Source organism: Chrysochloris asiatica, unplaced genomic scaffold (genome assembly GCF_000296735.1).
Source record: "Chrysochloris asiatica unplaced genomic scaffold, ChrAsi1.0 scaffold00013, whole genome shotgun sequence".
In the NCBI taxonomy this organism is placed as follows: domain Eukaryota; kingdom Metazoa; phylum Chordata; class Mammalia; order Afrosoricida; family Chrysochloridae; genus Chrysochloris; species Chrysochloris asiatica.
Window position 1 is genome coordinate 15,954,304 of NW_006408531.1, and position 25,877 is coordinate 15,980,180.

Below are 25,877 nucleotides of genomic sequence, written 5' to 3' on the forward strand. Positions count from 1 at the left end.
AAAAAAATAATAATCTGATACAGTTTGATGAACTTGACCTACACCTGTGGAAGCAGTAGCTCAAAAGAGGGAACAAATCTTCACAGCTTCACAGCGAGGATCACTGCTACCTCCTCCACACAAGAAGACAGGGATGGGCAACTTGGACATTGGCTACCCAGAATGGGAGAGTTACAGAGGCCAGAAGTGACTAGCTTACAAGCTTTCAAGAGGGAACCTAGATCCAGATGGCATGAAGGAAGGTAGAGTCTCCACTGAGTAGTATCCAGTCTGTCTAGGTGGGGCCAAGGAAAGGAGATGTGGATAGGCCTCTTGTGATACAGTGGTGAATAATTGTTATCAGGACTGATTGTAAGGGCTGGAAATATAAAGGTACACGATTTGTAGCAAAGGGAGGAGAAGGATTAACTTTGCAGTCTTGAGGCGGAGGTCTCTGGGACCATCAAGGAAGAAGAGCAGAGAACGGAACCATACCCAGAGAAGCAGCGATGCCATAAATGGATTTGCTGGGGACTTTGGACCCAGAGAGGGAGAGGACCTGAGTGTTGATGACCAGGGGTGGGTGGGCAACCACCTTGTGGTTGGTGGATGATACATGGAGGGGATTGTAATCATGACAATGAAAATGATATACACGATATATGATAGGATCAATGTAAAGCTAATGTTCCTCCATGTAAACGATCACATAATTCACAATAAAACATTAAAAAATAAATGAATGGCCACTGTACTTAAGTATCATTGTGTACGAGTGACAATAGTGTTTCCTGACAAGGTTGGAAGGGTGATCAGGAGTCAGATCACACAGCACCTTGTGATGGTCCCAGCAAACCTGGTAAGGAGTTGTTAGGTGCCATAGAATTGGTTCTGACTCACAGTGATGCTGTGGACAACAGATGGAACTCTGCCCAGTCCTGCGCCATCCTTACATTCATGGGTATGCTTGAACCCATTGCTGTTACCACTGTGTCAGTTTATCTCATTGGTGGACTTCCTCTTGTTCGCTTACCTTCACTTCCACTTTACCAAGTATCATGTCCTTCTCCAGGGACTGGTCCCTCCTGATAGTATGTCTAAAGTATGAGAGATGAAATCTGACCATCCTGGCTTCTAAGGAGCTTCCTGACTGTACGTCTCCCAAATGCAGATTTATTTGTTTTGGCAGTCCATTCTGCTTTTTAATATTCTTTTTCCAACACCATAACTCAAATACATCAGTTCTTCTACATTCTTCCTTATTACTTGTCCAACTTTCACATGCTTATGAGGCTGTTGAAAATATTCTGGCTTGGGTCAGGTGCACCTTAGTCCTCAAACTGACATCTTTGCTCTTCAACTGTATGTTACAGGTTGTTAATAGTCCTTTTCCAATCCTGATGCCATGTTCTGTTTTATATAATCTGGTTTCTCAGATTATTTTCTCAGTCTACAGATTGAATAAGTATGGTGAAGGAATAGAACATCGTTCTGTTCAAACAACTGCCTCTTGAGCTATGTACAGATTCCTCATGAGCACAATTAAACGGTCCAAAATAACCATTTTATGACCCACACAGTTGAAAGCCTTTGCACACAGCCAGTAAAGCACACATAAACATGTTTCTGGTATTCTCTGCTTTCAGCCAAGATGCATATGCCGTCAGCAGTGATATCCCTTGTTTCATGTCCTCGTGTAAATCCAGCTTGGATTTCTCACAGTTCCCTGTAAATGTACTGTTGTAGTCATTTTGTAATTCCCTTTAGCAAAATGTTCCTTGTATGTGATGATAATGATTTGGTTCGATCATTTCTGCATTTCATTGAGTCACCTCTCGTTGGACCAAATTTTTGTGGCTTAGATAAGAGAACACCTCCAGTGCGTCATTAGTTTGTAGAAAGATTTTTGTTTGTATTCAGTCAATTCTTGGAGCCTTGTTTTCCACAAATGCCTTCTGTGCACCTTGGACTTCTTCCTTCGATACTATTGGTTCTTGATCATGTACTTCCTCTTGAAATGGTTGAACATCAACCATTTCTTGTTGGTACAGTGAGTTAGAAAGCATCCACAAGGGTTACATTCAAGGATATTAGAAATTGAACTTTTTATTATGAACAGGAAAAAAAAAGTAAGTTGATATTTGAGTGAAATTTTTTTTTTGTTTGTTTTGGTGGGGGTTATTTTGTTTATAAAGTGTGTTAGATATGCTAAATAGACACTTGGCAGTTCAGCATTTTTTATATGTGCAGTTCAGTGTCATTAATTATGCTTAGCATGCTGTACAACCACGGCCACTATCTGTTTCCAGAACCTCCCATCGCCCTTAATTTAAGTTCGGTGTCTTCTAAGAGAAGTCTTCCTCTGTCACCCTCCCCTTCCCAACCATTAATAAACTTTGGTCTCTGCACACTTCTAGATATCTCAAACCAAATCAGACACATTGCCATCAAGTTGATTCTGACTCATAGTGGCCCTGTATTGCGTTTCTAAGGCTGTAAAGCTTTATTGGAGCAGAAAGCCTCATCTGTCTTCTGTGGAGCAACTGCTGAATTTGCAGTCAGTAGTTCAGCGATTCCCCTGTTGCACCACTGGCACTCCTTTTCTAGATATGTGAGTGCAGTCCTGGTTTAGTGCTGTAGTATAAGCACTGGACTGCTGACTTAGAGGCCGGCTGTTCAAACCTACCAGCCACCATTCGGAAGCCCTATACAGGATTGCTATGAGTTGGAAATGATTCAAAGCCACTTAACAACAACACCAGCCAGTGGAATCATTCTGTATTTTCCCTCTTGCCGCTATCTTATTTTCATGCAACATAATGTTTTCAAGATTCATCCACATTGTAGCATCTATTATGATTTCATTTTTCTTTGAGTAAAATTCCAATGCATGTATATAACACATTTTGCTGATCCACTTACCTGTTGATTAACATTTAGATTTTGTCTACCTTTTGGCTTTTTGTGAACCTTGCTGTATAGCTATCTGTGTTCCTGCTTCAGTTGTTTTGGGATTATACCTAAGTGTTGCATGTTTTAGTCATATGGTAATTCTATTTTTAACTCTTAGAAACCACCAAACTGTTTTGTATGGAGTCTTTTGATTTTTTTTCTGACCCATCAGTTGCTGAATAGTGCGGTCTGTAGTGCTCAAGTACTTTTGTATTTCCTACTTTTACACCTGGAGCCCTGGTGCGGTGCTGTGCACTGGGTGACAAGGTTGACGGTTCAAATACCAGCAGCTCCTTGGGAACACTTTCCCAGGTCGCTATGAGTTGGAACCGACTCGGCAACACTTAAGAACAACAACAAGTTTTCATCCTGGTAGTGGTTTCTAATTTCACTCTATTGTGGTCAGAAAATAGACTTTATAGGACTACAGATTTTACATTTATTGAGACTTGCTTTTTGGCTTATTACAAGGGTGAGCAAAAAATGATCCGCACTCTTGACTGTAGAATTTATTGTAATCAACTTTCTGAAAAGACAAATACATCATTTTTTGGCATAATCTCCTTGATTTTCAATACACTTTGTCCGTCAGCAAGCTTTCATATTCCCTTATTAAAACATTTTAGGCTGAGCTGAGAGCCATGAATGTAATGTGCCGCTTCTTCACCTCTTCATCAGAGGTGAATCTTCGTTCTCAAAGGGCTGCCTTCTGGGGACCAAACAGATGAAAGTCCAATGGAGCAAGATCAGGACCATAGGGAGGATGTTGCAACACCCCAAAATGAAGTTTTTGCAGAGTGTCACCAGTATGAGCAAAGGTGTGCTGATGTGCATTGTCATGCAAGATCACAAGGCGTTCTGTAGCAGTCCTCTGCATTTAATCACAAGTTTAGGCTTTAGCTCTTCTGTGACCATCTCCTTGTAACAATCACTGTTGATTGAGATAGTGTTCCAATACTGGCTTTTGAGAATCTCAGAAAACTAAGCATCAGGTTTCCAGCTGATGGTAGACTTTTGAACATCTTGGTCAGAGACTGAGGATGTTTCCATTCTATACTCTGCCATTTACTCTCAGGCTTGCAGTAATGAATCTATGTCTCATCACCAGTAAGGATTTTTTTTTTTTTATTTTTTTTTAGGAAAATTTTACCTTCCTTTTATTGTTGGTCCAAATTTTGTTTGAAGATATCCAAACGCTTCTGTTTTTGCTCTAACGTAAGTTGTTTTGGTACCCATCTTGCACAAGCTTTCGAAACCCAAGTCTGTCATGGATTATTTCATAGGCAGAACCATGGCTGATTTGCAAATGATTTATCACATAATCCACTGTCACTCGTCTATTCAACAGCATCATTTTACCTGACGGGCATTTTAATATAACCAGAGTGCAGATAATTTTTGACTCACCCTCATATAAGGTCTATCTTATGGAGAATGATCCATGTGCCCCAGAGAAGAATTTATATTGTGCTAATATTGAGTAGTGCTGTAAGATAAGCACTGGACTGCTAACTCTAAGGTCAGTGGTTCAAATCTACCAGCTACTACTTGGAAATCCTATACAATGAATCAGAACTGACTCGACGGCATTTAACAACAACAACAGTATTGGGTAGCATGTTCTATACAAGGAGGCTTCAAAATTGCAGAGGAAGATAAATTTTATAAGTAATGGAATTTTTCCACAAACACTTTGAAGGCCTGTTGCCTTGTATTATTATATTGATTACTACTTCTTTTCTTGGTGTTTGTGTAGAGAGAATTAGGATTTAGACCAGCTCACACCACCATCTTCCTAGGCTTCTATTTTCTTTTAATAAAATACATGCTAATTTTATAATTTCTTCATGACATTCCAAAGCTGAACAAGAACAAATTAAGCTTTATTATTTTGACATTAGTTAGACCACTAAATGAAATTTTGGAACATCGTTATTAGATATTTTAGAAGTCTCTTTTCTGTATATAGAATATCATTTAAAATTTTGGTATTATGTCATTGAATGAGTTCTTTACTTTCAAGTCCATTTGATAAGTCTTGAAAACAAATACCTCCTTAGCTTTGGGTAAGGTTTCAAAATATACTTTGCTTTCAAATGCAATGCTTCATCTGCATCTTCAAGCCAGATCTTATTGGTAATGTAGCAGTCATTTACTAAAGAAAGATAAACAAAACCATTTAGTACCATCAAGAAGATTCTAGTCCAGTGAATTAAAAGTAACATAACAATTAAGTGCAGGTAGTCCCCAATTTACAGCAGGATTCTATTCTGACAACTGCTCCCTTGTAAAGTAGTGTTACTTAAGTCACATTCCTCTTTTTGTATTTTTCAGTTTTCCTTATTACCTTTTGTTATCGGTATCTTCATGAATGCAATCTTTGCCTTTAAGGGTTGGAGACATTACATCTGGGAATAATAACCTCAGAAAATTACATATTACGGCATTAAATAGAATACATATTACTAATTAGATGTACAATATACAAAAGCAGATGTTGTAAGTGGGGATTCACCATAACTCACGTTTTAGGTTGGGGCCTACCTCTATAGTAAACAAAGTCTTACCAATGCTGTCATAATAGATGTTATGGGACACAGTGATCAGACAAAGGAGAGAAAGAGAGAGAAGTTCTTTTGGGGATTTCAAAAGACCTTTTACACCTGATGTTTCAGCCACAAGGAGGAGAGAACAGCATGGACTAAGTCACAGAGCATATTTAGAGAGTGACACACAGTTTATTTTAGCTGGAACATAGTAGGTGGAGCAGTGCTGTTGCAAAGGTAGGTTGTTTGGGGGATGTAGAAAGCTTTGTAAACCATACTAAGAAGTATGGACTTTATCTAGTGGAACAATGGGGTGTCTTTAAGCAAAAGAGTTAATCAGTAAACTAAGCATTTTCAGAAATCATCCTTGTAGCAGTATAGACTAGTGAGAGAAGAAGCAGAGGCGGTAACATGAAATCGTCTACATATGCAAGAAGTAAGGAGTGTTGACCCGAGGTGCTCATATGGCCAGAGTTAGATCAGATTCCAGAGCACCTAACTGATTTAGTGATGACTAAAGGAGTCCTGGTGATGCTGTGGATTAGGCATTGGACTGCTAACTGCAAGGTCAGTCAGCAGCACAGACCCACAAGAGAAAGATGAGGTTGTCATCTTCCATAAAGACTGATGTCTAGGAAACACTATACAGGGTTACTATGCATTGGAATCCACTTCATGGTAGTGGGGGTTGGGGTACGTGAAAAGTGAAGGGCAATCAAGGATTTTCCCAGTTTTCTGGCCTGGGCATATTGTTAAGTGCCTTCCAGTCAGTTCCAACTCATAGGGTTTCTGAGGAGTGCTTGATGGGTTTGATCTGCCGACCTTGTGGTCCAAACTGACCTCACGGTCTCTTGCATTATCCTGAAGCACCACACCAGGACTCCGTTTAGACAGTGATAAGTTTCCTTGAGAATGTGAATAATGGGAGAAAGGTTAGTTTAGTTCTGAACTTAATTGATCACAAGTGTTTTCAGTTCAAGAAGCATCATCACAGAAAGAAGAAGAGATGAAAGCATGTGTTAATGCCCAGGGTAAAGAAGAGAGTCAGGGAGTATAGCACACATTATTACATAACAAATGCCTGGACAAGAAGAAGAATCCAGAGAAAATGGTTTCCCAGGAATGAGGAAAGGAGAGTGACCCACAGTGTCAGACACAAGAAGATTAAATGAATCTGCTGAATGTGATCACTTGAAGATCTTGTTGTTAGGTGCCATAGAGTCAGTGCCTTCTCATAGCTACCCAACAGAATGAAACACTGCCTATTTCTAGTCTAAAAAATTTTGACTGCTGCTTCCATGAGCACTGATTGTGGATTCAAATAAAATGAAACCCTTGGTAACTTCAGTCTTTTCTCCATTTATCATGACGTTGATTATTGATCCATTTATGGGGAATTTTGGTTTCATTACAGTGACTTATAATTCATACTGAAGGCTGTATTCTTTGATCTTTATCAGCAAGTGCCTAAAGTCTTCTTTGCTTTCAGCAAGCAAGGTTGTGGTATCATTTGCATATTGTTGTCGATTCCAACCCATAGTAACCCTGTATAGGGTTTCCAAGGAGCAGCTGGTGAGTTTGAACCATCACCCTTGCAGTCTGATGCATTAGCCCACAGTGCCACACGAGGACCTGCATATAGCAGGTTATTACTGAGCCTTCCTTCAGTCCTGATGTAGTGCATTCTTCTTCGTGTAGTTCAGCTTCCCAGATTATTTGCTCAGTATACAGATTGAACAAGTCTAGTAAAAGGATACAGTCCTGATACACACTTTTCCTAATTTTAAACCATGGGATAGCCTCTTGTTCTGTTCAAACGACTGCCTCATAGTCTATGTACAGATTCTCTCTGAGCACAGCTAAGTGTTCTGGAAGTCCCATTCCTTGCAGTGTTGTCCTAGTTTGTTAGGATCCTTGGTTTAAAGTCCTAATGATTCATAGTTTGAAATCCTTGGTGACCTTAAATTCTGCCTTAAGTGTTATGATGGAGAAAAGATTTGTGAAGACAGTTTAAGAGGGAAGGTTGAAGTACGTGGGCAGTAGCAGTCGTGTGCTATTTTTCAAGGAGTTGAGCTTCCAATGAAGCTTTAAGAAGTTGTGAAAGCAGGGTGAGAGTTTTTGTTTGCTGATTTGCTGTTTGATATTATATTGAATTAGAAGATTCTATGCTAAGGAGCTCTGGTAGCATAGTGGTTACGAATCGGGCTGCGAACCTCAAGGTCAGCAGTTCAAAACTACCAGCTGTGTTGCGGGAGAAAGATGAGGCTTTCTGCTCCCGGAAAGAGTTATAGTCAGAACCGACTCCACAGCACACAACAACAACAACAACAAATGCTTACAGCCGGAGTTCTGGTTTGCTGCTGTAGGATAAGCACTGGACTGCAAGGTTGGTTTAAATCACAAGGTCAGCACTTCAAACTCGCCAGCTGCTCCTCGGAAACCCTATCCGGGGTCACCATGAGTCAGAAATGACTCAACAACACTTAACAGCAACACACTTACAGCCAGAGATCTCTCGGTTGTACAAACAGTTTGGTCTTGGCTACCAACCAGAAGGTTGGGAGCTGAAATTCACCCAGTGATGCTGTGGAGGACCGGTCAGGAAAATGCTGTGGAGCACAGTTCTACACTGAAGCAGCTGGAACATCGTGAGTTGGAATCAACTCATTGGGAACAGGTTTGGATTATGTGTACTGCCTATGAGGAAACAGGCAGAAGAGAATTTGACAGTGCAACTTGGAAGAGCCTTCAGGAAATCCCCAGAGAATGAAGTATAGTGATTATTCTTGGCTAGAATGCACTTTTCCCTGACACCACGAGAAAAGAGATGCAGATAGATGAAAGAGAAAATTCAGAGGGTTCAAAACCAAAATTTCTCTGTGAAATAAGGAAATGTGCCAAGAGAAAAAAGAGGTAAAGGTTTGGGGAAAACCAAGGTGCATTCAATAAATTGTTAAGTGCCATTGAGTTGGTTCCGACTCATAGTGACCCTGTATAGTGTTTCCAAGGAGCACCTGGTGTGTTTGAATCGCTGGTCTTGGGGTTCACAGTCCATTGCTGTTTTTGTAGCACCACACCAGGAGTCCAGTTTCCCTAAAGTACATTATTGGAGTCCGGGTGTGACTCTAGGATAAGCACTAGGCTGCTAAACATAAGGTTGGTGGTTCAAACCCACCAGTCACCTGTCGCTCCTTAGAAACCCTATACAGGGTCACTATGAATCAGAACTGACTTAACAATACTTAACAACAACATAGTACATGGTTGGGTAAGTGATTCATAGTAGGACTTGAGATTATTTCAAACCTCAAAAAAATTCAAGACTGAATTTTTTTAAAAATTAGAGGTTCAAAAAAATGTTACAGAATAAAGCTGCATTCTGGTGTCATGATGATATGGAATAAGGTGTTTGAGGTGTTCCCACCTGCTTTCTCACTTCAGTGTCCTAGCTTGTAAACATCTGCAGGCCTAGAGATCTGTTTGAATTTCATTTTGTGGTACCCTCCTCGCCTCCTTGTTTCTTAGATTTTACTAACCAAGAACTTACATAAACGTAAGCTGCTTTTAAAATTTATATCATGAGAATGTTAAGGTTTCTGACTTTTAGATACCTTAATTCTCATTTTGGTGCATGTTTTCTGTTCTTTAACACAAGAATTTTAATTTTTACAACCGACATAAGATTTGCAACACATTATTTCCTGACTGTTGTTATTTTTGCAACCAGAACAGCCTTCAGATTAAAGTTCTATCTGCATTATTGTTCAGAATTAATGGGAAAAGTAGACTGGGATCAGAAGAGGGTGAAAAAGTGAATAAGTTTACAGACAGGAATCACCATTTTTTCAGGTAAAAAATTTAAAACAATTTGAATTGACCTCATAGCTTAAAACTTCAAAAACAATTCTCCTGGAGGTGAATGTAGTATATAATCTATAATCACTAAACTGACTAGATTAGCAAGTATATATGGAAATAAGGGTTATCTCTCTCACACACAGGTTTTAGAACATAACTAATCACTGAACAGGAAAACTTGTTGTTAATTTGTCTGGCCTGAACATTCAGTTTGTTTCTGGGGCAATGTCTTTAATATGAAAATTAATCCCTCCTAGAGAGTTAATGTTTGCATCTTTTGCATAAAGCTGGTATACTCTAAAGGAGTAGGAAAGAGTTTGTGGTTACCTGGCAGAAATTCCAGGTGTTTTTTTTTTCTTCTTCTTTTTCTCCATTGTAAACTTTATTAACTTTTTATGCTTTCAGTGTTCCTCAATATGGAGGTATTAAACTGACTTTGGCAGACTGTGGTTTTTGCATGAAGCAAGCAGAAATATGTGTTGTGAAAAGAGGGTAGATTGGTATAGGGTAGACTATCTTAGCCAACCTTTCTGTTGTTGTAAAATTATTAAGCAATTCTTTTCCACAGCATACATTTCAAAAATAGATATTGCTTCACTCTATTTAATGGTGATTAGTAATGTTCTTCCTCTAAAGTAAGTAGCGGAGATGTGTACTTTTACAAAGGATTCCAGTTTTAATTTAAAATCATGATACTAATCAACAGTTATCCTAAAACGTGAAAATGGATTTCTCTCCTGTTACGTCACCGCACATCACTTTAGGGGTATTTGAATCATCTACAAACAAATGTGTCAGAAACAGTACAAGTATTAAAACACTTAGCAAAAGCATATACTTTTTGATAATAGGATTTCAGATATAAAAAGCAACAGCATTTTATTTTAAAAAAGGCAGTCTTTCTGTTTCAACAGAGATATTTAAGAAGCTTGTTTTAGCACTTCTTTGGTATTTTTTGTTTTCTCACAAGTAAATTTCTGAAGAGGAAGAATGAAAAGCAAACTGTGTGTGTGTCCTCTGTGTGTACGTATTCCCCTGTTCTGTTGCTACAGATTTCAAATTGTATTGTTTGACATGTAGGATAAAAGTTTTCAAGAACACAGAAGTAAGACTGAAAATTGATTCTAAAAAGAGAAGTGGACAATAGACCCCAGTGAACCCGGGTGGAGACCTGGATGACCAGCAGTATGGCAAGACCTGGGGACTCCTGGGCCCAGAGGCAGTAACATGGCCACAGAGGACTAGAGTGGAGAGTGAAGCGTCCAGCTGATATGAAGTGAGGAGAGATGCACAAGAACACCCATACTTGCAGATAGTACCCACTTGACCTGGCTTCAATGGCTGGATGATCAGAACTCAACTAGAAGAAGAAAAGGGGGGAAAAAAGAATAACCTGCTGCAATTTGATGAACTATACTGATACTTATGGATGTGTTGTTGTTTTCAAGTGCCATTCAGCCGTTGTAGTAGATCAAAAAAGGGAACAAATCTTTACAGCGCGAATCACTCCCACCCCCTCAGTACACAGGGTTGACAGGGATGGGCAGCATAGACGTTGACTACCCAAAATGGGGGTGCCTATAAAGGCAAGAAGTGACTGGCTTACAAGCTTTCAAGAGGGAACGTAGTTCCAGACGGGGCAGGGAAGGTAGAATCACCACTGAATGATTTCCAATCTGTTGGGACTGGGCTGGCGAAAGGAAATGGGGATAAGACTTTTGTGGTACAATAGTGAATAATTGCCATCAGGACTGACTGTGAGGGTAGGAAATATAGAGGTCGATGTTTTTTGACAAAAGAAGAAAAGTAATTGATTTTGCAGCCCAAGAGCGAAAGTCCCTGGGACCATCAAGTGAGAAGAATGGAGCAAGGGACCCTACCCAAAGAGGCAGTGACGCCAGAGATGGAGACAGAGATGATGACATGGACAAGTGGAGCAGCTGGGGACACTGGACTCAGGGAGGGAGAAGGGCTGTGTGCTGGCGGCAATCCAATGCTTATCCTACAGGACCACACAAACTTCATTATATTTTAATGGTCTTAATTTATTTGACTTTATCCCCAAATGTGCATAAGTGCTTTGTTCCAAGACAAAAACAAAGTATACCATTTGCTGTCACTGCTTGAAAGAAGCACTTACAACTGTGTAAGTAATGAGTCCAAGAAAGGGCAAGTAACCACCAGCCACCACCATCTTTTACAGAAGATCAAAGGGAATGTTGAAGTACGAATAAGTGGTAGTCCTTTGTGAGGTTTTGATTATTTATAAAAGAGAAAATAAGGACCCATTTTCTTATCATAGTATTTATATGTAATAAACTATCATGCAACAGTTTGTTAATTCAGACTATATTTTTGTCATGAATTTAGAAAACAAAATTTTATTGTGACACTTAAAAGTGATTTCTTAAAATAATAGCTATAATGAATGCTTTTGTAGGAGACCAGATCATTGCTGAAATTAATTCTAAATTGCCAGTTGAATTTATTGATAGATAGCACATTTAAAACCTTTGTGTATGAATTGTTCTTTATTTTCCTACAGTGGCTAAGACGAGGTATAATGTTGTACCCACTCATATTCTGAGACAATTGTACTCGGACAGTCCTTGATTTATGCATCGTAAAACTTTGTGCATACTTACAGAAAATGTATTGTTTTTAAACTGTGTCTTAAGAGTAAGATTTTTTGATGTAGTTGAAACTGCTCACAGCATTCACCTGGAAAGCTAGGTTGCAGATGTGTTAACTATGTCACCGTGAAGTATGTAAACATCAGATTGCAAATGTTTTCTAGGTGATCTCTGAGAAGGAAGTATCTGCTGCGTCACTATGGTGTTAGCGGGAGTGAAACCTTGTAACTCTTGCTTAATTGAAAGCCAGTGGGTCACTTTTCAGGTTTGCATTTCTTTGTTGGATTTCAAAGTGACCACTCTTTTCACTGGTTAATAAGGTGAATTCCATGATAAGCAGACTATTAGAGTAAAGCAGATGGATTTTTAATGTAATTCTGCTTCCACTGCCACTGTGTTCCTCCCATTGCCACTGGATTCCTTCCTGGATTTTCTGCCCTGTGTTTTGTGCATAAAAAAACTGCCAGTATAAATCACTACCACCCCTTCTGAGCTACCACATGCCCTGGCTTTGGGGAGTAAGCAAATATTTCTCAGCCAGTTTTTGCATTCAGTAACCCAGGAAATGACGATTTCGTTTCTGATTTGCCTTTCCTATTACAGGTCAACAAAAATCTCTCGTTTACTTCAACATCAGCCTCCTTACAACAGCCCAAGTTCACACAGGCCAAAACACTGCCTACTCAGGAGGTTCTGCGTCAGTTCGGTTTCCCTCAGACTGGTGAGCCTCCTTCTTAAAACTAGCACTGTCAAATGCTCAGATGCTGTTTTTAAAATAAGTATCATTTATTTTCACTTCAAAAATGAAGCAGGTAGCATTAAAGTGATCCATCTTACACTTGATGAATTATATTCTAGCGTCTCTTTTTCTTTAAAAATCACAAAAGTTGCTATTTCAAAATTTAACTTTAGTAACTTTGACAATAGATAATTCCACTTATAATCTGTTGAGCAGTTAATCATTTTAAAGTAGGCTTGTTGTTGTTGTTGTTGTTAAGTGCCTATGAGTCAGTTCTGACCCATAGTGACCCCTACCTAGGGTTTCTGAGGAGCAGCTGGTGAGCTTGAACCGCCGACCTTGTGGTTTAAACTGACTTTGCATCCCAGTGTATTAATCCACAGCGCCACACCAGGACTCCTAAAGCATGTATAATATTAAATCTGATTTAATTTCTCAGTTGAATAAAGGAATTCTAGTTTATGGTTGAAAGTGAAGAGGACTTGAAACATTTACTTATGAAGATTAAAGAGCACAGCCTTCGATATGGATTACATCTCAATGTCAAGAAAACAAAAATCCTCACCACTGGACCAATAAACAACATTCTTATCAATGGAGAAAAGATTGAAGTTGTCAAGGACTTCATTCTTCTTGGATCAACTATCAACACTCGCGGAAGTAGCAGTCAAGAGATCAGACGATGTATTGCACTGGGCAAATCTGCTGCAAAGGAACTTTTTAAAGTGTTGAAGAGCAGAGATGTCAGCTTGAGGACTAGGGTGCACCTGACCCAGGCCATTGTGTTTTCAATAGCCTCATATGGATGCGAAAGCTGGACAGTGAATAAGGAGGATCTTAGAAGAATTGATGCCTTTGAGTTGTGTTGGAGGAGAATACTGAAAGTGCCATGGACTGACAAAAGAACCAATAGATCTGTTTTGGAAGAAGTGCAGCCAGAGTGCTCCTTGGAGGCCAGGATGGCCAAACTTCTCTCATACTTTGGACATATTGTCCAGAGGAAACAATCGTTGGAGAAGGATGTCATGCTGGGTAGGGTGGAGGGTCAGAGAAGAAGAGGAAGACCCCCAACGAGATGGATCAGCCAGGTGGCATCATTGATGGACTCAGGTGTGGCGGAGGTAGTGAGGTTGGCCCAGGATCGAACATTGTTTCGTTCTGCTGTGCATGGGGTCGCTATGAGTCGGTTCCGACTCGATGGCACCTGACAACAACAGCAACAAGTTTATGGTTCATCCCATTTTATAATGTATTTCAAAGACAGCCCACATAAAGTGTGTCTTGGTGGAAATAGAATGCAAAATGCAATGGTATATTTTTTCTTCAAAACTGACAAATTAGTAAAATATGCAAAGAAGCTAAAAATCTGCTTGAATTACTGAATTGCAATGAACTAACTGTGCAATTGCAAATTTTTAAGGTACTGTTTGGACTTAATTTGAATGGGAGTGCTGTGGCTCTGTATGATAAGCACTGGACTCTGGACCACAAGGTTGGTAGTTCAAGCCCGCCAGTCATTCTACAGGAGAAAAGAGGAGGCTTTCTGCTCCTGTACATATGCACAACTTCGGGTCACTATGACTCAAAGGGACTTAATAACAACAACCTACAGTTGCAAATTTTTAGGCTACTGTTTTCAATGAATTTGAATAAGCATTGAAAGGTATCAAAGAAAAACTTTCTAGGTGAGATGTTTATTTTTGTATTGAAAGATGACTTTTCTGCTCATTCGCAAAATGTTTTTGACATTTTTCCTATTGAGTTATTTTAAAAGGATGAGACAGCTGATAAAAACAAAAGCAATAATCTTTGACTAAAAGGTTATACATAGAAGAAGAAACTTGAGCTTGAAAAGATCAGCATAATTTACTTATTTATGTAAATAATATCCCTACTTTCCTTAGCAGTTTAGGGATAACATCGCTTTTTACTTCAAAAGTATTTGAAGTATACCCATGCAAGTTAATTAATATTGCTGTATAGATTATGTATAGATTAAAAAGGAGTCCTGGTGTGGCGCTGTGGGTTAATGCACCAGACTGCAAAGCTGTTTGAACTGCAAGGTCGGCGCTTCAAGCTCACCAGCCGCTCCTCGGAAACCCTATACGGGGTCGCCATGGGTCGGGATCGACTCGACGGCTCTTCACAACAGCAACATAGATTTATGTAGGCCATATGGAAAATATCCTTAACTTGAATTCAGAATTCTGATGTTCAGTCCTAGCTGTGCCTTTTATTATCTTTATTCCTTGCAAACCTTAGAATCTTCATTTGAAAACTGGGAATTCTGTCAACATCACATATTGTTGAAGCTCAAGTGAGATAATACATTTGAAAACCATAAGATATAATATGGTTAGGCTGTTATTAATGGATCAAAAATATAAGTGCATTATATTTGAAATTTCTGGTGTTCTGCTGGTATCTGCCAGCAGTTGGACTGACCTTGTTGGGCTTTGCTGTTTCTGCTACAGGCCACACTGAGGATTATGCCCTCTTTCGATGACCTAGGTACCTTCAGACCTTATCCCTGTAATGACTAGGAGATAGGCAAGCCTGTTCCAACTCCCCATCTCTACCACCTCTTTCTGCTGCAGGCTAGAAAATTCCTAAGAACAAACTTTTTATTCTACATATGTACATTAAAGTTTTAAATTTCTGCTTGAGTTAATATATTGATTAAGATTTAATCTGTTAGCCAACAAGGTGTAGATAATAGATACTATTATCTTTCATTTTCTGTAAAGGAAAAGAGCAGAGAGGCTAAACAAGAAGCCCTTTGAAATGAGAAGAGGGATAGCCACAGAGAAAGATAAGGAATACAGATCAGGAAGAAAGGAAAAGCAGGGTATGATAAAGACCAGCCTTCCAAACTTTACAACTGTGACTAGGATCGGCTGTATTTACTTTGAGCTTTCCATGGTCATATAGGCCAGAGTGGGGTCATTTATACTGGGCCCTGGTGGCACAGTGGTTAAATCATTCTGCTGCTAACCAAAAGGTCTGAAGTTGAAGCCACCAGACACCAGACATTCCATGGGAGAAAGCTTTGAAGGTTTACTTCTGTAAAGATTATGGCCTTTGAAACCCTTTGGGGCAGTCTGTGCTGTCAGGCCTCTGTGAGTCGGGACCAAATCTACTGCAGTGAATTTGGGTGCATTCACGCGTGCTCTCTGAAGCATCATCACCTGTAAGCTCTGCGCTTTTGTAGTAGCATTGCTTCCCTTGATTTTATTTCCATTGTTAATATGCCTGGTCTCATCTTCAAGCACATTCTTCATGGTGGCGGTGGTTGTTATATGCCATGGAGCCAGTTCCGACTCATAGCGACCCTGCATAGGGTTCAAACCGACTTTGCAGTCCAGCACATTAACCCACAGTGCCACACCAGGACTCCTTCATAAAGGTGACAGTCCAGAAGACCCTGAGGGTCTCAGCTCTACTTCTGACATGTGAGGTTGCCGTAAGTCAGAATTGACTTGATGACAGTGGTTTTGATCTCATTTCTGGTGATAGCATTGCTCTATGACATCAATTTAGTGCCGACTCCTAGTGCCCCTAAAAGACAGAGTAGAACTGCCCCCGAGGGGTTTCCAAGACTAATCTTTACGGAAGCAGATTGCCATATCTTTCTCCCACACAGCAGCTCATGGGTTCAAACCACCAACCTTTTGGTTCGCAGCCAGATACTTAACCTCTGCGCCACCAGTACTCCTGGCATGGCCACTCTGTCATCTTTCCTGAGGAAACTGGATTCATCGCTGACTGCTCCTTCTCCCTTCCTTTTTCTAAGTAGCCTGTCTCAGAGACCTCGCACTAGCTGATTCTAAATCTCTCTTAATTCAGCAATCGTGTTGTTAAATCTCTATGATCTCTTCTTGGTTGCGTTTGTTCCTTTTTCTAATATCGAAGTTTTGTGGCTGTCATTACAGTAATATTTCCTTTGTGTTCAGTTCTCTTGTTTGTTTATGTCATCTCTGTTTTGTTTTATATTTCATGCTACTGGTTTTTATTATATGTTGGTAATCCATAGTGTCTTTTTTTTCTTCCCCTCATGAAGGACTGGGTATTAAATGAGGTTTTCCTCTTCAGTAGTATAATCAGCTCTTTAATCTTGTTGTAGTACTCACCTTAGCGGAAGGTTTCTTGAGAAGTTTCCGAATATGGATTAGACTTATTAGCTGACTGCTTATATTGAGTAAGCAGGCAGCAGGAATGGACCCAGGTCTTCAGCATCTAATTACCAGAATGAGAATAACAGGGACGATAGTATCTACTCCAACAGGCGTCTCTCTTCCCAGATGGTTTTTTCAGTGTTCGTTTAAAAGACAGTTTCAGTGATTTCTTTCTTGTGGTTAATGGTGGACAGCCTCGGTTTGCTTTGTTAAGTTTGTAGCCCATGGGCTGTTGGTGTTTTATATCTTTGGCCCTGCTCTCACCCCCATCAGATGTGCTGGTTCTGTTCATCTCTGCATCTGAGTCAGGTAGCTTCTATCTACTGCAGCATCCATCCACAGTGTCTCCAGACAGATGTTTCCAAGCACTTCCCATCTTCCAGAAATTTCTTTTTTTTTTTAATGAAAATCTTGTATTTTTTTTTATTGTAATTGTTGAAAATGGTTTTTGTTGTTAAGCGCCATTGAGCTGCTTCCAACTCATAGGGACCCTGTATAGGGTTCCTAAGGAGTAACTGGTGAGTTTGAATCGCTGGCTTTTTTGGTTCAAACCAGCCTTGTGGTGCTTTGTCCCAGCTCCACACCAGGACTCCTGTTGAGAATATACACAGCAAAAAAAAAAAAGGAAAGCAGTTCAAGTTTCTGTATGTACAATCCTACATGTGCAACTCAGCAACACTGCTTGCACATTCTTAGAGTTAGCTGGGCAACCATTCCCACCCTCTTTTTTGAGTTCTCCCTCCCACATCAACATAAACTCATTGCCCACTAAGGTTCCTGTGTTATTTAACATTGCATTGTTGGTGATTTTGGTGAAAACTCAACAGTTTACACATATTTTGTTTCGGGACATTAGTTGCAATCCATTCTTTGTAATAGCACTCTTCATGCCACCCTGGGTTCTCTTCCTAGTAGTCTTCCTAACCTGCCTCTCCTGCACTCTGAACTTTGCTCTTGGGCAAATGCCACCCTCCTGTTATCATATCACATGGTTGATTGTTCAGAGCAACAGATTTCTCCCAGGTGTCATTGTGCCCCCTTTTTAGGCCCATCTATTGCTTAGCTAAACGGTGATTCCCAGGAGTGGATTTAGTTCCAGGGTTGAAGGGTGTCTAAGGTCCATAGTCTTGAAGATTCCACCCATCTCTGTCAGACCAATTGTTGTTGTTGTTAAGTGCCGTGGAGTCAGTTTCGATCCACAGCGACCCTGTATAGGGTTTCTGAGGATTACCTGCTGAGGTTGATCCGTTGACCCTATGGTTCATACGGGCCTTGCGGTTGAGTGCTTATCTTCAGCACCACACCATGACTCCATCAGACCAGTAAATCTGGTCTTTTTTCATGATTTTAAGTCTTGCTCTCCATTTGCCCCCTTCTGTACAGACCTTGTATGTGCTTCTAATCAGAGCAGCGGTCACTAGTGGAGCTGGGCACCATCTGGTTCCTCTGATCTTAGGCTAATGGAGACTATGGTTCACTTGGGCCATTAAGCCTATGGACTAATATGTTTCCTTGAGCCTTTGGCTTTCTTCACTTTTCCATGTTCCAGATAGAGAGAGATCAACATGATCCATGTTCCAGATAGAGAGAGATGGCCGTTGGCAAATTTTTAAGATCTCAGTTGCTACTTACTAAAGTAGGATGAACAGCATTGTCTTTGTGGATTATATTATGTCTGTTGACCTGGATGACTCCCTAGACTGTGGTTCTAGGCTCTCAAGCCCTGTGACTCACTCACTCGAGGTACCTGGTTATGGCTAAGAAGTCTGCATAACTTTGCCACCTATATGCACTACTGTATATCTGGGTATATTTGCAGCAAATACAAATGCGTATGTAGAAATACATACCCTCTGCGAAACCTTCTTATATATATTTATATAGATTCATGGGTGTTCTCTCGTATGCCATCTCTGTTCTTCTGGCCTCTCTGCCTTTGTATACACTTATTCCTAATTATTGTGATTGCAGGGTTGTGTATGTAATAGTATTTGGCATGGTGGCCTTTTCCGCTGTGTACCTCACAGTGACTTCCTTTGGCTTGATCATGTTATGCAGCCTCCCCCCCTTATCATATATCGCCCTCCCCTTCACCCACATTACTCTATCCATGTCTGTTCTCTAGTTAGTGGTTTTCACTCTCCCCCCTCCCATCCCTAGTAGACATGGGGTGGGGGGGTGTTGGTGTGCTGTGGAGTTGTTCTTATTCATAGTGACCCGTGTACAGTTTCTGAGGCTGTAAATCTTTACGAGAGCAGAAAACCTCACCTTTATCCCACAGAATAACTGGTAGTTCCAAACTGCTGATCTTGAGGTTAACAGCCTGACTCATAACCACTGCACTATCAGAGCTCCTTAGTGGTCATCATAGAGTGTTGCTGTCTGTGTATTTTCCTTTTCTTGACTTTTCCCATAAATTTCTTGAAATGTCTGTTCTTTTCAGGCACACCAATGACCTTCACATTACTCATTCCACTGGCCAGTTCTTTATGCTGACCTTACTTGACCTTTCAGTGGCATTTGACATATTTGATCCCATCTGCGTTAGTGTAGTGATTTCCAGAACTACTCACTCTTTTGGTTAGCCTCTTCTCTCATCGACCACTCCTTTTCACTCTCCTTGGCTGATCTTCCTCTTTTCTTCCGCGTCTCGTTCGATTGTTCCACTGCAGTCTGAGTCTCTTATTCTCTGAGGAATTGAATTTTTAACTTTACATTGCATTGAGTTGTATGGATCTAAATAGCCTCATGCTTAGCTAACATACTGCATGATACAGATCTACAAAATCCACCAATGTGTAAATAAATCTTCAGTATCTCACAGAAGCAAGGCAGGTATTGCGACTTAAAGAATATGTTTCCAGTTTTAAAAATTGAATATAAATAATGGTTTTACTAGTAGAAGTTTCCTGATTATGTTGAATGTAGAAAATTTTATAATATCTTGTTACCATGATTTGGAAGAGCTGTTACTAATGAGTAATATTGATTGCCTTGAGTATAGATTGGCCTCTAGAAGTTTCTGGGTTTGCTTATGTAAATTCAATGATATGAGAGTAAATAAAAAAATATTACTAGGGTTCCAGTTCAGACATGCACTATACACTGGTTTATTCCAAACAAAGCATGTTTAAAGGTGTCTTTGTGATCAGTGAATGGCTTCAGCCAAGTGCTCACAGTGATTCCTGCATCTAGACTCAGTAGGTTGCCTTCGAAAACAGGCTCTTAGGGAATCTGGTGGGTCAGTTAAATTCAAGGCAGAGAGATCAGCTCAAAAGGTTATGGTGGCTATTTGGTGTGGGTGGTTTCCAAGGGATAATCTTGATATATCTTCTCTAAGGGCCCAGGACAATCATGGTGCTTATTAGGAAAAAGTATTATTAAGTATTATTAAGAAAATTGAAAACTGCATTAGTGAGAAAAGGAAAGTTGTGCCAAAGAATTTTTTTGTTTTTTCATGACGGTAATGCACTTGCTCATTCTTCAAAGGTCCTTTAGAATTTTGTTGGATACCTTACCCCATCTACCTATAGCCTTTGATCTTGCTCCTTCAGACTTCTTTTTGCTCCCCAAATTCAAAGGACACTTAAAAGGAACACAATTTGAGCCCCTCAAGAATCCCCAAACTGCCATTTTAGTGTAGTTTAAGTTTAAGAGCACAGAATTCTTTGGGGAAAGGTTAGACATACTAATACTGCTTTCAGAAATGTATAGGTCTAAATGGGAGAGGAGGTATATTGAGAAACAATAGCTTCACATTTTTGTTCAGTAGAGGTTTCTGTGATTTGGGAGCAGTATTTTGGACTTACCCTCATATTCTAGTATCACTTGGCCAAGAGGTCAGAGAAATCTAGATTTAAATCCAGGTTCTTTTACCTGCACCAGACCTTGAGCAAGTTACTTATTATTTCATCTTAGAGACTTGTCCATCGAAAATAGAGGGTTGGGAAGTGTTTACTGCAAGTGAAAGTGTTTAAATACCAAGATATGTTTAACTTCTAATGCAATACGAGTAATAGATGGTATCTTTATGACCATATTCAGAACCGCTTTAATCATTAAACACTTTTATTTTAAATTTATCTAACTTCCCGCTTTGCCTGACTTTCCCTTTAGAAAGGGAAGGTACCATATTCCTATAATTAAACTTGGTAAATATATGCTCTAGAGTAATCTGGATTTTGATGTAAGTTATTATTTCAAAATATAGATTCCAAGCATACAGATTAAAACATTTATGTGACTAAGAAGTATATATTGTATATCTCAACAGTAGGAATCTTTGAAGGTTTCAAAACTACTTTGTCAGAAGCTAATTTTCACCATGGTGAACTTAGTGCACGTTGTATAATCAATCTACTGCTGTGTCTCCAGGGGAGAGCGGGCTCTATTAGTTCTCTCAAAGGTGGAGTAAAGGAAGAATTATACTAAAGTTTTATTGCTAGAGTGGGTAGGGTGAGGGAATTGGTTGTAAAATAACAAATATTTAGACCAGGTACAACTTCCTTGTTTGTTTTTCTAATTTAAAATTGTTGTTCCTATTTTCGTTAAGTACCGTAGAATCGGTTCCAAATCATAGTGACACTGTGTAGTTTCCAAGGCTTTAAATCTTCACATCTTTCTCCTGTGGAGTGACTCTGGTGGGCTCAAACCACAGACCTTGTGGTTCACAGTCCAGTGCTTATCATATGGGACCGTTTAATCATATTATGTAATATCAGCCTTAAAACCCATTCATTCTATTTTTATCTCTGACACTGAAATTGACAGCTTTTTCCATTTTAGAATAATTAAGCATTTAATATAATCCTTATGACTCCTTTAAATAAATGCTATTACGGAATCCACCACTCATTTGTCAGTCTATCTTAACTTTGCTGGCTTGTGTCTTGCTACGATGCTGGAAGCTGTGCCAGCAGTATTTTAAATACCAGCTGGGTACACCCATGGCAGACAAATTTCAGCAGAGCTTCCAGACTAGGAAGAAGGAGAGATGGACTGCTTCTGAATGTTTAGCCACTGTAAACCTTATGGATAATAGTGGAGCACTGTCAGATAGCACCAGAATATGGAATACTGAAACATGATGAAGAGCACCAGAATATTGTCAGATATAGTGTCAGAAAATGAGCCCTTCAGGTTGGAAGGCACTCAAACTGTGTATAGGGAAGAGCTGCCTCCTCAAAGTAAAGTTGACTGTGATGGTACTAATGGAGTAAAGCTTTCAGGACCTTCATTTGCTGATGGGTGCAACTTAAAATGAGGAGCAGTAGCTGTAAATACCTATTAATAATCAGAACATAGAATATACAAAGTATGGATCTAAGAAAATTGGAAGTTGTCCAAAAATGAAATAGAATGTCAATATCCTGAGCTAAAATGGACTGGTATTGGCCATTTTGAATTTGACAGTCACATGGTTTACTGTACCAGGAATTACAAATTGAAGAGGAATGAAATTGCGTCATCGTCAAAAAGAACATAACGAAACCTTTCTTCAATTATAATGCTGCCTGTGATAGAATAATTTCCATACCCCAGTTAATACCACAATTATTCAAATTTACACACCAACCACTAAAGTTAGTGATGATGAAACTGAAGAATTCTACCAACCTCAGTCTGAAATTGATCCATCATGCCTACAAGATATATTGATAATTACTGGTGATTGGAATTCAAAGGTTGGAAACAGAGAAAGTATCAGTAGTTGGAAAATATGGCCTTGGTGGTAGAAATGATGCTAGAGATTGCATGATAGAATTTTGCAAGACCAATGACTTCTTCATTACAAACACCCTTTTAAAACAACATAAAAGATGACTATACATATGGACCTCACCAGATGGAATACACAGAAATCAAATTGACATGTGTGGAAAGAGACATTAGAAAATTAGCTAAAAGCAGGCAAGAGTATACTATGGAATAGACCATCAATTGCTCATATGCAAGTTCAGGCTGAAGCTAAAGAAAATTAAAACAAGTTGATGAGGGCCAAAATTTGACCTTGAGCATATCCCGCCTGAATTTAAAAGTCATCTCAATAACAGATTTGATGCATTAGACACCAGTGATCAAAAATCAGAAGAGTTGTGGAATGACATCTAGAATATCATATAAGAAGAAAGCAAAAGGTTACTAATAAGACAGGAAAGAAGGAAAAGGCCAAAATGGATGTCAGAAGAGACTCTGAAACTTGCTATCTAGCATAGAGATGCTAAAACAAATGGAAGAAATGTGAAGGTAAAAGAACTGAACAGAAAATGTCAAAGGGCAACTCAAGAAGACAAAGTCAAGTATTTTAATGAAGTATAAAAAGACTTAGACTTAGAAAACTGAAAGAGAAGTACACACTCAGTATTTCTCAAACTGAAAGAACTGAAGAAAAAATTCAAGCTTTGATTTGCAGTATTGCAAGATTCTTTGGGCGTAATATTGAATGATGAAGAAATATCAAAGAAGACAGAAAAATACACAGAGTTACTATACAAAAAAGAAATGACTGATGTTCAACCATTTTAAGAGATGAAGGAAGAAGTCCAGGGTATACTGAAGGGGTTTGCAGAGAACAAAGCTCCAGGAAATGACTGTATACAAATTGAAATATTTCAGTAAACAGATGCAGCCCTGGAGACACTCATCTAGTCCAAGAAATTTGGAAGACAGTTACCTGGCCAACTCATTGGAAGAGATCAATTTTTGTTCCCATTCCAAAGAGAGATTAACCAACAGAATGCAGAAATCATCAGACAGTATCATTAATGCCACTTGCAAGTAAAATTGTGCTAAAGATAATACTCTGGTAGCATAGTGGTTACGAATCAGGCTGCTAATCTCAAAGTCAGCAGTTTGAAACTACCAGGTGTTCCATGGGAGAGAGATGAGGCTTTCTGCTCCCATAAAGATTTATAGCCTCGGAAAAACCACAGGAGTCGGAACCAACTCCACGGCATATAACCACCACCAATACAAAAATGGCTGCAATAGTACATTGGCGGGGAACTGCCAGAGGTTCAAGCAAGTTTCAGAGGAGGATGTGGATGGAAAGAGATGTCATTGCTGATGTCAGATTCTTGGCTGAAAGCAGAGAATACCAGAAAGCTGTTTACCTGTGCTTTTTTGACTGGCCAGCTGACTGGAAGAGATCCATATTTGTGCCCATTCCAAAGAGAGGTGACAAAATGGAACATGGAAAGCATTGGACAACATCATTGATATCCCATGCGAGTAAAGTTTTACTAAAGATGGTACCAAAACAACTGCAACCTTATATTGACAGAGAACTTCCATAGCCGTATTCAGAAGAGGCCGTGCAATGAGGGATATCAATGCTGACATCAGATGGATCTTGGCTGAAAGCAGAGAATAAGTTTAGACACCCTGCCTTCTAAGGAGTAGTCTCACTGTACTTTTTCCAACACAGAACGATGTTTACCTGTGCTTTTTTGACTATACAAAAGCTTTCTACTCTGTGTATAACAATATACAGATTACATTTCATAAAATGAGCATTCTGGAATGCTTAAATGTGCTCATGAGGAATCTGTACATAGAACAAAGGGACATTGAATGGTTTAAAATAAGGAAAGGTATGCACACCAGGGTTGTATTATTTCACTACACTTAATCAGTCTGTCTGCTGAGCAAACAATATGAGAAGCTGAATTATAGGATAAAGAATGTAGTGTCAGGATTAGAAGAGTCATTAACAACCTGCAATTATGCAGATGATACAACCTTCCTTGTTGAAAGGGAAGAGGATTTAAAGTACATACCGAAGATCAAAGACCAGTATGGGTTGTATCTTAGTGTAAAAAAAAACAAAAATCCTCACCAGTGAACCAATAAAAAACATCATTACAATTGTAGAAAAGATTGAACTTAACAAAGACTTCATTTTCCTTGGCTCAAACATCTATAGTCATGGAAGCAGCAGTCAAGAAACCAAACAACATGTTAAATTGTTCAAGAACAAAGATGTCAGTTTGAAGTATAAGGTGTGCCTGACCCAAGCCATAGTATTTTTAATAACCTCATTCATATGCATGTGGAAGTTGGACAGTGAATAATAAGGATGACCATAGAAGAATTGCTGCGTTTAAGTTTTGGTACTGGAGAAAAATATTGAAAATACCATGAACTCCTAGAAGAACAAACAAATCTGTGTTGGCAGAAGTACAGTCAGATTACTCCTCAGAAGGTAGGGTGACTAAACTTATTCTCTTTTATTTCGAACATAGTACCAGAAAGAACAGTCACTGGAGAGGGATATCATGCTAGGTAAAGTGGAGGGTTAGCACAAAAGAGGTAGACCCCCAACGAGATGGATTGGCACAAAAGAAGCAGCAAGGGGCTCAAACTTCATGATTTTGAGTATGGCGTAGGACCAAGCAGTATTTCGTTCTGTTGTGCACAAGGTTGCTATGAGTGAGAACCAACTCGACGGCATCTAAGAAAAGCAATATTATTGTAGAATACATTACCAGATAACGATTTTTAAATCACACTTTTCAGTAGTCATTTTTGTGTATAAACTTAATACATACTTTTGAAGAAAATCAGTATTTCATACTTGCTAGGGATTCTTCTTCAATTGTTAGATATATTGGTTATTCCCAATATTTCAATATTATAAACAGGGAAAACACCCACACATGCAAAATGTTGCCCAGGTGTCTGATAAGGCAAATAATAATTTATACTTAAAATAGGTGAAGTTTTACTCCACATTAGAATTCTAGAATAATAAGGATGTGCAAAGATCTGGAATCAGAAAACCAAAAAAGAAGAACACGCTCAGCATTTCTCAAGCTGGTGGAACTGAAGAAAAAAATTCAAGCCTGGACTTTCACTATTGAAAGATTCTCTGGGCAAATTATTGAATGATGAGGAAACCATCAAGAGAAGATGAAAGGAATACACAGAGTCATTGTACCAAAAGGAAATGGTTCATGTTCAACCGTTTCAAGAGGTTGATCCAGAGCCAATGATA

General features: G+C 39.3%; 1 protein-coding gene across 1 annotated transcript in view; it reads left to right on the plus strand.

Annotated features, from left to right (window-relative positions):
* AHI1 (Abelson helper integration site 1) overlaps positions 1 to 25,877 on the plus strand; it is a 260,139-nt gene that overhangs the window by 146,310 nt on the left and 87,952 nt on the right. Inside the window, exon 22 of the mRNA XM_006834717.1 lies at positions 12,572 to 12,689. Coding sequence (XP_006834780.1) covers positions 12,572 to 12,689 — 118 coding nt within the window. The remainder of the gene's footprint in view (positions 1 to 12,571; positions 12,690 to 25,877) is intronic.